At 39.5% G+C, this 15,992-nt stretch overlaps 1 protein-coding gene across 1 annotated transcript; it reads left to right on the forward strand.

Annotated features, from left to right (window-relative positions):
- Positions 1-1,275: 1,275 nt before the first annotated feature.
- Positions 1,276-15,516, forward strand: LOC149018129 (uncharacterized). The gene is made up of 6 exons (XM_089152449.1): positions 1,276-1,704; positions 1,796-1,891; positions 4,007-4,047; positions 4,188-4,305; positions 11,074-11,154; positions 15,016-15,516. Exons 1-6 carry the CDS (start codon positions 1,522-1,524, stop codon positions 15,070-15,072), a joined length of 576 nt encoding a protein of 191 aa, XP_089008575.1. The 5' UTR covers positions 1,276-1,521; the 3' UTR covers positions 15,073-15,516.
- The last annotated feature ends 476 nt before the right edge of the window (positions 15,517-15,992 follow it).

Here is a 15,992-nt window from a genome sequence, read left to right on the forward strand (position 1 = left end):
TGTCAGTTGAAGAGGGCTGACATAAAATATGTGGCGATACGAAGAATTCCAAAGTTTACGATATATATCGCCAAAATTTTGGCGATTTATCGTTGTAAATTAGTTTATCGCAAAAAATCGCTTTTAATAATCAAATATTAGGGGTATTTGGGTAAACTCACTCACCATAAATGCTTCAGCCTTCGACTTCTTCGCCAGCTCGTTCATAATTTCTCGACCAACATGTTGTATTCTTGTCTGCAAAAAGGGGGTTTCTCTAATTCATCGCTCTCCCCCCGGAAAATTTGTTTATATCACTTTTTCTCTTGTTCTTAATCAAATCCATTTAGGTCAACGTGTTTATTTAGAAAGTCCACAACTCACTCACGCCATAAATGCTTCAGCCATTGGGGATTGGGGGGGGTTGGCGGGGACATCATTCGACTAGTCGATGGCCCACATTTCCTTGCCTGAATCGCTCAACATGCCTTGCCTCCACCCCTCGATTTCCTATTTTTCTGGTAAAATCCTATTGTTTTCTCGCAGAGGAGGTGTTTCTCTAATTTCAATGACTAACCAGCTAATTTTTTCGTACTTTTGGTTACAACAAAGTTTGGCTTTAACTTATTCTATCATCCCCTAAACTAATGGTAGGTAGTCGCAATTGTTTGGAAAAGATATCTAAGCAACACTCCAACATTTAAATTTAAATTCAAACGGATGAACTTTTGAATCTTTCTCATTTATCTTAAAGGTTAGTAACTAATTCTCCCATAAGTTGTAAGCCTATAACTAATGCTAGACATTGGTTGTGGTCTTTATTATACATTAGATAACTTTGGAGAAGGTAGCATTAATTTTAGGTGGTAACTCAAGGATGACACTGAAAATTCTCATTTAAAAATATGATTTAAGTCAAGAGGCATTTAAGTAATTTTAACCCATAAAACTATTTTATATAAATAAATAAAAACTATTTTGAGTTTAGACCATTATGTGTAAACTACTAAACTTATCGGGTGTCTAAGCTGGGGGACGTTTTCATAAGATTTGCCGAATTGGGGGTTTCCGCGTGCTTCCATGCCAAATTTGGGGGTGCATGTAAATAAAAGATCCAAAAAAAGATCGTTGTATCTTCCAGGTACTTCCACGTTGTTTTGAAATCCTAATCCTACCAACCTAACCTAAGGAACTAATACATCAGAGAAAGGACAGCAAACTCGCACCAAAAGGAATCGAACACGTGTCATATTCAACGTTGTCTTTGAAGTTTGAACGGCAGGTAAAGAATCCATTCCGCTTTCCCGCTCTTCCAGCCTCCAGGAGCAACAAAACAACTACCACTCCTCTCTCTCTCTCTCTCTCTTCGGTTCATCTGATCTGAAGCACCAAAAGCATAACAACAACAAATATCTAAAGAATCCACCTTATACTTAGTGTACTACACGAAGAAAAGAATCCATAGAAGAAAAGACTAAATTCTGCAACTCTAGAGGGTTTCGGGAATTTGTATGACGAGAAACCCTCGTTCTAGATTCTACCATGGGAAGGAACAGAAATGGAGATTCAGAGAACTCGCAGAGACCTTCTGTCATGCTTAGGTCAAGAGCGGATCCTTTCTTGATCATCTGCAGAATCTTCAGTGTCGTGACTTCCTTAACGGCCCTTCTCTGCATTTGTGTTAATGTTCTCTCCGCTGTCAAATCTTTCAAGAATGGCGCCGACGTAACTAATGCTTTTTCTTAAGCTTTCTTTCTCTTGTAACATCTCTTTGTTGCTTCTGATTTTCATGGTGTCAGATCAATTATTGTTGTAGGTCTTCGATGGGATTTTCCGCTGCTACGCTGTTGCTATTGCAGTTTTTGTTGTTGTCGCGGAAACAGAATGGACATTCATTTACAAGTTCTGGGGTGTGAGTTTTATTAACTTAACTGGAAGTTCATTTTAAATCATTCGAAGGCTTGTATTGGAAATTGCCTCACTTTTATTTATGTTCTGACTAGCATACATTCGAATTATATGAAGGCATTTTTTTGCTTGTGTACTGATCAACAGCCATCCGGAGGATCTCTCTATATCTGCAAACCTAATTTCACCATTCTTTGCTCTATTCCTTCAATATTTTTTGCCTACAAGTACAGTTACGTTCCTATGCTAGCTGATGTAGCTGACAGTTGACGGCCAAAACCATCTAATATGGCATTCTTCTACCCTTCTGTATTGGCTTTTCTAGACCTTACGAAACCAGAAACTAAAAATTCTCAAATATATCCGAAGCCCACAGTTTGATGCTTGAGGAACTTTGCTAGGAGAGACATCAAAGATGAAGTTTCATCTCTTGTGTGACTAGTTGAAAAAGGCTTGTAGTAATGCAAAAAGGCCTCTATTTTTCTCCCACCAAGTACTCCAACAAATTGAACTTATAGGACAGGCTTGTCCATTATTAGTACTTCTATAATAATTTATTGATATAAGAAATTATAGTATATTGAAAATATACATCAATGAAGGCAAAAGAGTTGTAGAACTCTATGAAAAAGAAATGGTTGGCAACTTGACCCTGAAGTCTTCTGATTCCAACTCCAGGCCAATCCACTTCATGCTGATGCACTTAAGTCAGTCTACAGATCCTGCATCAAGATTTTTTTATTTTAGGATGCCGGGGCATAAATTGGAAAACAAAGTGCCCAATGCTTTCTACATACTTGTAAAACTACCTTGTGGGAAACCTGCCTGTAAATATCTGAAGTGACTTTTGAAGAACCTTTACCCTCCAATAATCTTCCCAGGATGGCTTCCAGCTATTCCTACCTTAAGCTTCAATAGTTTTATTAAATACTATCCAGCCTTTTGTAATGCCCTTGCAAACTCTTTACTGTGGATGAACCTTGTACCTGTCCCAACCATTGCAATCCATGCTATGTCTCCAATAACTCTTTCATTTTGGTCCACCTTTCAGGCCTCATCTCAGAAGCCATTCAGAAATGAGGAGCTTTATTCATTTCACAATCTAGCCTAAAAGCCCTGTCTGCCAAATCTTTATTGTTGGATATCACTTCCAATCCCCAAAGTTGTATCTATAAATGATCTCCTGACCCTCTCAAAGAAAAGTTCCTGATTTCCATTTTTTCTCTACAGAAGCAGTGCTGCTGCAGAGGGATACAGAGTATGTAGGAAAACTTGCAAAGCTCATGTTAGACTACTGCTTAGAGTTTTTAACGTAAAATTACCACATGTTGAGAGGTAACAAATTTTGAAGATGAAATGGTTTTTAGGAGCTCTGCAAAGGGAGATCCCAAATTGTGGGTTCCTTATAGCTAGTACCTGGGAAATGCCTTTGATTTGATCAAAGCATGCCACAGCCCTCCCATGTCCAATTTAAATTCAAAGCCTCTCCTTGTAAAGAAATTAACATGGCAATTGTGTCATCCGTAATTAAAGTTGTGGTAATGTCACACCAGGTGCACCTGCACCTTGAAAGAAGTCTTCCACTTGAGCACTGTAGGCTACCTTATTCAAATTTTACTCGGTGATTCATTCTTTTTGTTAAGAGGAAGGCTGTTGCAGGACCCCTTTTCTTAAGCCTACAGCAAAGTTAGGGGTCATTTAATATTTGTTTTTACAGTTGAAATGATGTTCTTTGATGGGTTTTTGTTGACATTTATGTCTGCAACCAGACCATTAAGGACAGAATTAACAGATATTTCTCTCTGGCCTCTTGCATCTAAGCTACTAAATTTTTCAGAGGTTAAAATCCTACACAGCCTACTACTATGTGGAGCCTGCACATATTCTTTGTTGTCTGCTGACTTTGGCACCTAGCACCTATTTGCAAGTAGGCAAAAGCAGATGTTGTTCACATACCTTGCAAAGAAACATGGGTGGTTTCCAAATTTGTATAAATTTCACTCTAGCCACAACATGTTTATCAAATCTCTGATATTCTGTGTTGAATGTCACTTTTATATTTACGCATTTCTAAAATTTTTCCTTCATGCATGTTAACAAACTCAACTATAACTTGCAGGTATTGGAGTATTGTGCTGGTAGGGGCATGCTGCAGATCTTGTAAGTCTCTTGTTACAGTAACATTTCCTTTTTGGAGTTTATATAGTTCCTGACAAAACCTTTACCACTGAAAGTGTTAAAATATTTTCTATCAATTAGATTGTATTGTAAAAGGCATGGCGTTGATTACTCTTTTTCAGTGTAGCTGTCATGACAAGAGCTTTCCCTGATACTACTGGAGAAAATAAAGATATAGTGCTGGCTCAAAATATAGCAAGCTATCTCCTCCTTATATGTGGTGTGATCTATTTCGTTTCGGTAAGATCTATCATCATCTAATCTCCACCTCTAATGACAACTCTATTAAATTAGCTTTAAACCCACCTTCTTGTGGCCTTCGACACAAACCACTTTCCACCATTCTGCACTATCAAAGGTGTAATGCCCTTAGCACAATGTTGAAGCAATAAAACTTCTAAGTATACTAGGTATAGTTTTCCAAACCTCCCCCCCCCCCCCCCAAAAAAAAATAATAATAATAATAAACCCTGATGAGCTTATCAAGATGGTCCAAGTATTTATCATGTAGCAACTTGGACAGAGCCCAAATTTTATGTCCATGTTGAAATTTCCTTGCTCGAGTGAACCGTTCATCCTCATCCTTTCTCCCTCGGCCCGCCTAGTGTAACCGAGGGTCTGGGTTAGACCTTCTAGGATCCTCTTTAATTAGAACCAGAAAAGAATTTGCTTAAATCAGGCTTTAGAGTTGCCTATGGGATGGTTTGGGTATGGTTTGTAGGGTTTTGAGATACCCAAAAGGGAATGGGTTGGAAAATGGTTTAGTCAAATAACTTGGACATAAATGGAAAGGAGGCGGGTTGTTATAGGGAATCCTAATTTGGGATGTAATAGGGTGCTATTAACTTAGGCAAGGTGGGAAAGGGAAGTATCTTGGATAAGTGAAGGGGAGGAATAAGGGATCTTGCAGCAAAGGGAGGGAAGGTGAGACTTGCAATGTGAAGGGAAGCAGTGGGGAAATTCTTGTGGCAAGAGGGGAGGGGATTCTTGATTGGATCTTGGGATTCTTCAAGATCCGTGTTTTTTCTTCTTCTTTCTTTTCTTTTCTTTTCTTTTCTTTTCTTTTCTTTTCTTTTCTTTTCTTCTTCGTTTGACAAAAGAAAGAAAAACAGAAAGGGGGGAGGGGATATCGCAAGAAACAGATAGGGGAGGGAAGGGCGACTGTTGCAAGGGGAAGCGGGGGCTGGGGGTGTGTATTTACTTGAAGGGAAGATGCTGTGATTGTTTGTGGATGCTGGAAACTGGAAGAAGAGTGCTAGAATGCTGGAAGAGTGTGCTGATCTTTGAAGAAGAAAACTCTCAATCTTTCACTCAACCGTGGCGTCCTCAATAAGGCCACGATCTTAAATCGATTCTTTTCCAAAATAATCAGACTTAAAAACTTACAATGAAAAGGCCTGGCTATTTATAGCCTTCTAAAGACTCAAATCTGGTTGGGAATCCTTTATAATTTAGGATATCCCTTACAATTAATCTCAGCCACACAATTAAAGACTTTAATTTAAACTAAATAACTAATGGAATCTTCTTGAAAATAAACTCCTCCTAAGATCTAGGATTCCAACATAAGGAAAGGAACCCTTCTTGTAATAAACGACTTACAAGAGTCTTTCTTTAAAGAAAGACTTCTAAGGACTCAAGAACTCATCTTTAAATCAAACAAGACTCTTAAACTAATCAGCACTCTTGAAAACTGAGAAATAAGATTTCTGAAAGTTAATTCCTGCATTTATTTAGGGCTGGAATGGACCAAATATCCCTCTTTGAGGGTTTGGCCAACCCTTGGTCACCACTTTGGAGTGGCCTTGGGCACATTCCAGGGTTTCAGCCAAGGGGTGAACCTTTGTTCATATCACCACCCCTTCCTTCTCTAACCCTAATTTAATACCTCCTGTGCCCTTGAACCAAGTCCCTACCCCTCGCCATTTTGATCCCTTTCTCTCCCACTCTACCCCTCCCCCCCCCCCATCTAGTTGACGCCTTTGTCTCCCTCCTCCCCATGTGCTGACCGTGGGGCCCTCCCCTCTTCCTCCCCCAAGTGAGGCTCTTTAATTGACCCAAATATCTTTGAAACCCCCTACCCCCTATTGGACCACATGAGTGGGACTCGATCTTCAGACCCCCTCTCTGCCTTAGCTGGCGACCTAATTCTCTCTCCTCTTCCTGCCTGGTGTAGCCATACTTACTCTTGCTATAGGAATGGTTCCCATGGCCGGCTGCAGTGCCCCACCCCACACTCACCATGTCTAATTCCATTCTAATCTAGAATGTTAGGGGCTTTAACTCCCAGCCAAGCAACCTCATGTTAAAGCCATCCTCTCCTTCAAAGCCTCCCTCTATGCACTTCTTAAGACCCACGTCCAGCACGACAATGCCAGCCTGATTGTGTTCACAATTGCTCCCTCTTGGTCTTTCCTTTCCAACTACAACCATTCAACCAATGGTCGTGTTTGAATTCTCTGGGATTCCTTCAAATTCCAAATTTCCTCCACTTTTTCCTCCTCTCAAGTTCTCCATCTCCATGTATTCTTCCCTTTTTCCCTAACCATTTCTATCCCTCTATTGTTTATGCTTTCAACCACCCCTCCACTTGTCTCCCTCTTTAGTAGGATCTCACGTCTCTCTTCTCCTCTTATCAATTCCTCCCCTTGGGGGCACTGGTGGAGACTTTAATGTTAGATTCAGCCTTAAAAAAATTGTTGGTCATTCCCATGACCACAATGCTATTGATTCCTTCAATGGTTGTTTCAAGGACATTGTTGTGATAGATCTTCACTGGCCTAGTCCTCTCCTTACTTGCTATGGCCGTTGCATTGCCTCTGTCCACATTGCTGCTAAGCTTGACTGTCTCCTTGTCAATAAAACTTGGCTCTCCCTTTCCCTTCCTCCATATTGCTTTCCTTTTCTCCTAGTTTCTCTAATCACTCCTCTTGCCACCTTCACATTTGTACCCTCTCCTCCTTAGGTCCCAAGCCTTTCAAATTTTCTAACATATAAATCCTCTAATCCTTCCTTCCTCTCCATGGTTTAGTCTACCTAGGCCAAGCCGATCTATTGCATGTCCCTTCCCTTTGTTGCCTTTGCCTATAAAATTCATAATTCAAAGCTACCCTCAAAGCTTGGAACTTCTCCTCCTTTGTTTTTCCTCCTTTGTTTCCTCTTCCCACTCTAATCTCTCTTGGGTCTAATCCTTCTCCAATTAAGCCCTCTTGACCCTTCCCTAGATGAAGAATAAAAATTCATCTTAGCTGAGCTTGTTGCACTTAGTTCCTAAGTGGAAAGTTTTCTTTGTTAGAAGTCTAGAATCAAGTGGCTCTAGGTCGGTGATTCTAAGTCTTCCTTCTTCTATTGCTAGCTCAAAGCTCGCCATAACTATAACTTTATCCCGTCTGGATCCGTGATGTAGAGAGCATTAAGCAGAAAGTGGTCTCCTTCTCCGTTGCTTGCCCCTATCTCCCTCCCCACCCGCTCTACCCCCCACCCCCCCCCCCCAATTTCATTGATAAATTTGTCCCTAATTCTTTACTCAACTCTCTCCTTGCCATCCCCTCCAACAATGAGATCTTCTCTACCATCAATTCCTATAAGGTCAGCCATGCTCCTAAGCCGGAGCCTTTTCTCGTGGGGACTTCCTTCCCATTTCTCTCTGCAATCTCCTTAATAAATTTGTTGCCAAAATCCTGTCAGTCGCATCCATCTTATCATTCCCTCCCTTGTAAGTAAAAGCCAATCTGCCTTCATCTCAAGAAAAAGCATTGCTAACAAAATTCTCCTCTGCACTAAAATTGTTAAGGCTTCAATCACTCATCGCACTCCTCCATGTCGCTTATGAAGCTCGATCTCCATAAAGCTTTCAACTCTCTTCGATGTTATTTCATCATCAATGTCCTGTCTGATATGGGGTTCTACCCTAGCAACCTTTGCCCACTGGGTCAAAATATGCATCTCCACCTCTTTCTTCTCCATCATCATTGATGGCTCTCTTGTGGGTTATCTGTCCTCCTAGTTAGTATCCAACAAGGTTGTCCTCTTTCCCCTTTCCTCTTCTCCCTAGCCTTGAAGTCCTTTTTAGAATCATCCAATCCAAAATTGATCAACACCTCATCTCCCCTGGCTAAGTGTAGAATTATTAACCTCACCCATCTTGCCTTTTAGACGATCTCATGATCTTCTCCAAAGCCTCCCACTCCATCTCTTCAATCCTCTCCTCCCTCTCCCTCTTTGAGTCTCTCTATGGTCTCTAGGTCAACCCAGAGAAATCCCTCTTGTTCCTAACCAGTGTCTCTAATTCCATCAAAGCCTCCCTCATTCATTTCACTAGCCTCACTCTTGGCTCCTTTCCTCCTATCTTGGGCTCCCCTAATCCCTGGCAGGCCTACGAACCACTATTGCTATTTAAAGCTTGATCAAATCCGTATGAAGCTCCAACTCTAGAAAGGCAAGCTACTTTCTTTTAGGGGTATGGTTGTACTAATCAAGTCCTTTCTTCAGTTATCTATCTTTGTTGGTGTGGCATCTTCTTTATTCGCTAAAGCCACAATTAGAGCCATCAAAACCTCTTTTGTGCCTTCCTCCAAAAAGGTCAAGAATCCTCCTACTTCCTCCCTCCCATTAACTATTCCTTTGTTTGTCTCCCCAAATCTAAAGGCGGCCTTAGGTTTTGTAAGATCCGTGATTATAACATTGCTAGTCTCTTGAAACTCATTTAGAAAATCTCCACCAAACTCAACTCCATCTAGGTCAACTAGGTGTACTCACCTCTTGATATTCGACTCCATTAGGACTGACTCTCATCCCTCTAACCCATCCTGATTTTGGAGAAAGCTCCATCCCTAGACCTCTTGTGCTTTCTACCATCTTCACTCAGGTTGTAGTGGTACCTCCACTACTTTTTGGCTTGACCTTTGGCACCCTTTAGGCATAATGTACAACCTCATGGGTCCTCGCCAAGTTTATGCATCTCGCATCCCAAAATCTACCATGCTTTATGATTGCATCTCTGGGTATTCTTAGGTGCCGCTCTCCCCATCTCCCTCAAGTTTCACTTAAGTGTGGTCAACCTCCCCTCCTTCACCCCCTCCCCCGAGACCAAATTCTTCGGCTTCTCTCCCCCACTGGATACTTATCTACCTCCACTGCTTGGAACCTTACCCTCTGACCTAGTCACCAAGTCATCTGGCACCCTTTGATCAGGTTCAAGTGTTCCATCCCTGCCACTCCTTCACCGTCTAGCAAACCTTCTCCCTTTGTCTTCCCACCCAACCTTTGGTCATCCAACAACACCTATCAGTTAGCCCCAATTGCACTCTCTGCCAAAATGGCCTTGAAGATGTAGGCACCTCTTCTTTACCTTTCCCTTCTCCCATTCTAGTTAAGGAAAGCCATTTTCTCTATTTGGCTTTGGCTCCGCTCAAGGCACTTCTTTGGGTTTTAGAGGGATTGGTCTTGGTTTTTGAGATCCTTCCCTGGTACCTCTATTTGTGATTTGGTAAATAAGTTGGTTTATTGTGCTATGATCTCTCACTTATGGTGTAACGAATCCTTAGGGGATGGACGTCCAATTGTAGATCTCTTACCTCGATTTGGAAAGCCATATGCTTTGATCTTTTTGTTGGACTCCAAATGCTTCCCCACCCTGCTATCCAAGATACTCATGGAATAAGATTGATTGTTGTTACTTAGGGTCTTGGCTCTTCTTTCTTGCTGCCTAGTTGGTTTTAGCTCCCTCCCCCCTCTTCTATTTGGTTGTAGGTCTAAGTTAGTCTTTCCTAGGACATTGTCGGTTGTTGCCCCCTCTCCTTACCTTCTTGTACATTCTCTCTTTCCTTCAAGTGTTCTTTGGTAATGAATTCTTTATTCATCAAAAAAAAGTTGGCAAGTGTCCCTTAATGGTTGTAGACTGTAGTATTGTAGGTGTTCATGCCAATATTTGGAAGGGTATTGGATTGAATTAGAGTTTAGATCTTCTCCTCTGAGCAGCTCTCCCAGTGAGAGCCCAATGAGTTATACGATCCAGCCAATATTCTAATTCAAGGGCTAGGGTAAATCCAATGAGTGCCCTCATAAGAATTCTGCACATAGCTGATTCCTATACTCATTGGGAGATTCCTCAAAGGAGAAGAGCCAAATACATTGAGTTAGGCCCTGAAATTTGACAAGTGAATAATTCAGACTATGTACTATCCACCCAGTAGTTGGAATTGCCACATCTTCTGATAGGCCTCTCATAACTCGGGCGTACAAGCATAAGAATAGGGGGAAGAACACTATATCACTTCCTGCTGTTGAAGGGGACAGAAGTTAGGAGAAGACAGTTGGCAACATTCTATTGGACAGCAATCATTACTCTGCTCACAGCAGTGGTGCAGAAGAGACAGTCCAGGTGGCAGGAGATGAGTGGGAAGAAGAGTAAGAGTTTGTTTGGATTTTTAGGGTATGTAAGGGGAGGGGAGAGAGGAAGAGGTAGGAAGAAAGTAGCAAGCGGTGCTTGTGGGAGAGGGGAAACCTCTCAGGAAGTCTCTGGGTGTTGGGGCTATTCTTGTTTATCAGAGAGTTTAGCTTGTTTTGCTGTTCTTAAATTAACTATCAGTTGGTAGGATCAGCTTGTGTTCATTAGTGTTATTAATCTGGTATTACTTAATGAATTCAGCTGTTGCTCCACTGTTGTTCTTGCTGTTCTGAGATTATAGTAAGGCAGTAGTAATTTATTCTTCTTCATTACTAGTGGAAATCAATGAAGGTTATAGTAAGGTTCTATCATCTTTATTCATCCAAAAAAAAAAGAAGGTTCTATCATCTTCATTCCAAGTATCAAGATGACGATGGGATGCTCAAAATCCCTAGCATTGTGTGGAGGCTTTCTAAATTAAACTCTCACTTGCTCATTTTTTTTCTGTCTGTTTGAGTGAATTCTCATGATTTATGTCAATTGCATATTTAAATTGAATTTCATTTGTAAGATGATAAGATGAGGAGAGCATCTATTTTCCCTGACTTCATCTTCCTCAGGGTATCCTTTGCATTGGTTTCCTTAAACGTGCTCGCCAGAAAAAGGAAATAACAAAAGAGCAGGCAATTAAAGATCTGGAGGTGAGCTTTCTTTCTTTCTTGTTTTTGGGGTGAGGACCATTTGAGAAGCCATGTGTTATACTGACAGTATAAACAAATCAGGTTCATTCATTCATTCATTCATAATAATAATGATTTTAAAGTGCTCAAATTTCATTTTTGGATTAGATTTGATTTTGCTTCCATATAATTGGTAAATTGAACTACTTCATTTCATAAAAACCAGTGCTTGACATGTAATTTAAACCTAAGATTCAGCAAGGATTCCTATTTACATTTTCAGAAATTGTGTAGGTCTTTTCTTTCTTTTTTTTTTTTTTTTTTTTTTTGGGGGGGGGGGGGGGGGGGGGGCACTATTCAATTTGGAACGATGTATTGAGAAAAGCTACTTTAAAGAACTGTTCTCATTCAATTCAGTCGTATAAAAGTACTAGGGCAAGAAACTGGGAAGATTTACAGAAGGGCACTGGGATCTTTATTATGACTTTTCAACCTGACAATTAAGTCAAATTTCAGAAATCAGAATTTTACTTTCTTCTTTTTTTCTTTTTCATTTTCTTTTTCTTTTTCTTTTGGGGAGGGGGAGTGGGGGGGAGGGTTGCTAGGGGTGGTTGATAATCAGAATTTGATTTAGCCACCTCACATATGGGAGAGCATGCTAGACAGCATCTTGCAATTCACAGTGATCCAAGTAGAAAATTACTGAGAATCGACTACTGCCATAAGAGGAAGATTAGCTCCTTTTCTTTTCTCTGATGAATAAGTCTAAATGAAAAAATGAAGTACAAAACCAAACTACAATATGTGATGGTGCCTAAAAATAGATCGACTCTCAACTCCATCTTTGGCAAGCTCACCTGATAATGCTATATAGATTCAGGCCTCTACCAGAACAACATGGTTATAGATGACGCAGGAATCTTGCTTACCTCTATTAAATGAGCAAGATTCCTGTATATCACCTTCTCCAATCAAACTCTTGATGGATCAAATTTCCCATCCCCCAAGTAAATCACTATAATGTTCCCAAGCTCATTCTAGAGCACACCCCACTCTTGGTGGTCCCAGAAAATAGAACATCTATTAAATTTAATGGTCTTACTGAGTTTACAAGGATAACCATAGTTTATATTCAAGAGATTAGATAGAATGGTAAAAACAATGAGTTAGATGAACTTTAAGCTTTGGTATATGGGGAAAATAAAAGTAATACTAACGAATTGTGCACAATAGTGGGTAAAGATATAGAGAATGATGTGATGGATGTTGAAGATGTGATAAACTAGTGCTGGAGAATGAGGCATTCAATATAATTATCATTTACACACCTCAAATAGGATTGAATGAACGTAGTAAGTTACAATATTGGGAACACATGGATGGGTCAAGGAGAAAAAAATATTATCTGAGCTGATCTGCAGAGTTGCTGAAAAATCGTGAAGGCTATGAAGAGGAATGAGGAAGGGATCTCAATTTTAGATTTTGTTGCTCATGATTTATATCCTGTGTAAACACATATCTTAAAAAGAAAGGGGAGCATTTAGTTCATAGTTATCAAGCTGGCAAGGGAACCATGAGTTTGTAGAGGTGTACAAAAAATGGCAACATCAACTAGGTGAAAAGGCACCCTAGATGATCAAGGAGTTTGGGCACCATTGCTTCACCTTGATAACCATAGTTTAGTTATCCTTAAAAAGTGGCATCATGTAGCCAAATATATTTCTTCCTTACTAGAAGGTCCTATCGACTATGTATGCCAGGAGAAAGCCTAATCAGATAGCACAAATTAGTGGCTGTGGATATGTGCTTTTTTTATACAGAATCATAAGAAAGGTCAGCTTATTTGCCCTACGATAAGGGGTGGAGCTAAAAGAAAAGAATATTTTGAGATCATTTACTAAAGAAGTAGTCAAACATGGAAAGGGTGAATGTGAGTGAGACGCTGATAAGATGTAAAATGGGATGACTACTTCTATTAAAAATGTCCCAGGTGGATCAAAAGGAAAACTCATTTATCTAGAGAGACTTGGAGATGAGATGAAAAGGTTCAAACTGCGATTAAATGTAAGAAAACTAGTTTCAAGACATGGTAAAGGACTAAGGACATAGAGGATTTATAAAGGTGTTAAGTGCTAGAAATGGAGTAAATAAGATTTTAGGAATAACAAGGGTGGAACAATATGAAGATCTTGATAACAACCTGAGCACAAAGTAGTGAGATTTAATTGAATAAGGGCCAGTGCTTCTCATGAGAAGAGAACAGCGGGTTAAACTGTTGACAAGAAGATTTGATCTTGTTAGGAATTCAAATAACAAGGAGAAGAAATTGCTTTAGAGAGAAAAAGAAGAAAGAGGGGGGGGACCTCACTCACAGCAATAAATAAAACTCAAAAATTTAATTCAACAATTCATGGCTCAACTGAGTGAATACTTTGAAACAAAAAAACTGAGCAAATACATGTATATTATACCCATTATTGGCTGAAGATTCAAACTTAAACTAGGTCTCGAAGTTAAAAACAAGCCCCAAAATACACTCCTATACCTAAAAGGGAAGGCCTACCTTAAATTTTAACCAATCAGGTTACCTAGACTGACTAGGAAATTAAAAGAATAAAGAAAATAGACATAGGATAGGATTCTAACTAAACTCATGAAATAAATCATGTTTTCCTACTTTCAACCCATATTTTAGGCCCATCAGATTGGCCAATTACAGGCCAAACACATATGATCCAATCCTAGACTATTCCTAAGAAAAGAAGCCCAGTTTGGCGATGGTTCTGCATCAGATTGTTTCAAGTATCTAGGTTCACTCATAAGTTAAAAAAAATTTGAAATAAAATGCGACAGAGATGATGTTTCATAAGAACAATATAGGATAGATGAAATGGAGAAGTGCATCCATGGTTATTATGTGATTAGTGTATTCCTTAAAGACTTAAAAGAAAATTTTGAAAGGTTAGTGAACACAATGTATATGATGTATGGTGCAGAACATTGGGAAGTTAATCATCATGTCAAGAAAAGCATAGTAGAGATGAGGAAGTCATTTGAAACCAAAAATGACATTAGGAAAATGGTGAGGAAGGTCATGCACAGTTTAGGCTTTCTATCAAATATGACCTTGAATAGAGCTGATTTGAGGGTAAGGATCCATGTAGACAACCCATTTAGTTGAAATAAGGCTGATCATTTTCTCTAATGAATTCAGAAGGGGACACCTTAAAACCAAACAATACTCTAAGAAAAGAATTTTTTTTTCTTTTTTTTCTTTTTTTTTTTTTTTTCTTTTTTGGGGTGAGGGGGGGTTGGTTAAGAATTTTTTGCTACCTTTTCTCTCTCTCGGTATGTGCTCTAGTTATAACATCAAAGCAGGGGGAAGATGTCAACCATGCTGCCCTTAGCATCAGGGCTCAATACCTTAAACAGACAACATAGGTTCTAGGGATGATATTATTGGTGCACTTCAGCCAAATGTTACGTATCCCATGTAGTAAAAACTTATCTCTATGGCAATTTTCCATGGACGCCTAGACCAAATAGGATGAGGGATCCAAATAGATAGAGCTAAAGAGTCTTGTTATTGGAAAGAGAAAAAGTAAAATTGTGCGAGAGATGCTTTTGAAAATTCATATCCCATGTGACTTCTGCAATCAACATGTAATACAAAATGAGAATTAGCTAGGACTAACTGTACATGCTGAAAATAGGCATGGGCTGTAGGGCATGATATGACCTCTCACAGAATAGTTACATTTATAAGGATTATCCCAAAATTCTGACTATATCTGATGATAGGATCTTATGCATGTTGTATAACTGTCTCGATTTGTTTTTTGCTTGTGATTTGGGTACAACATTCATCCATGGATGGTACAGGAATTGGAGCGGCGAAGAGAAGAGCTTGAAGAAATGCTCCTCAGTGAGAAATCTTGAGACTACTTATGTGCTAAATATGGTGAAGTAGCTTCAAGCGTCAACCTGAGCCAATGGTCCAAGTTAAAGAGTCCTGTGGATCCCTTTGTTCAAGTACACCGTTGTTGTATGATTGCTGATGTTAGTTTTTGCTGGTTCTTGTCTTGAATTCATATTTGTTCTTTTTCAAGATTGAAGCTTTAGAGCCAGCCCCTGCAAGCTTATGTAAATAATCATCTTGTAACTACAAAATGATAAATTGGGTGGCCACGAATTTGATTTGAGATGCGACTGTACAAGACGGGAATAACCATTAAATGTGTGGTAATAGAAGTTGACTATTCTTTTTTAGGGGCTCAATTTGCGTTGATGTGAACCATTTTTCATAGTGCATTAGCCTGTTTCAGCAGGTTGTAAAACATCTCAATTCATTCCTGAAGCATTTATTATAAAATGAACTGCATTGGCCTCTTGCCTCAAGGCTTAATGCAGTTATATGTCTAGGTTAGAAGTTAGAAGCTCATGCGTTTGACTCTAAAAAAGTTTCTCCCAAACAATTCTTCTCCTGTACGTTGTGATCTTGGTCTACACTTGCTAAAAGATTGTCGATTCTATCACCATGTGTTTGTTTTACCTTTTTTCTACTAGTTTGAGCATCTAGGTGAAACAGAAACAATAATGGCAACATGCCACGCAGCCAGATAGTGCTCTTCCTCGCGATGAAAATTTTACTCTTGAAACATTCAAAGGCAGATCACTTGAGTTGTCTTTGCTTTCAGAAGGCGTGCAGAGACCTCAAAATTGGATTTTTATTGAATATATTAGTCCAATTTGTTACTGAAAACCTTTCAGACATTGTTTATTATAGGGATATTTTTTTTAAATAAACTGTTATTTAACTGTTTTCAGCGATAAATTTGACAAATATATTCAATGAAAAT

Source organism: Hakea prostrata, chromosome 4 (assembly GCF_041222555.1).
Source record: "Hakea prostrata isolate BN-2017 chromosome 4, UWA_Hpros_2, whole genome shotgun sequence".
Taxonomy (NCBI): Eukaryota; Viridiplantae; Streptophyta; class Magnoliopsida; order Proteales; family Proteaceae; genus Hakea; species Hakea prostrata.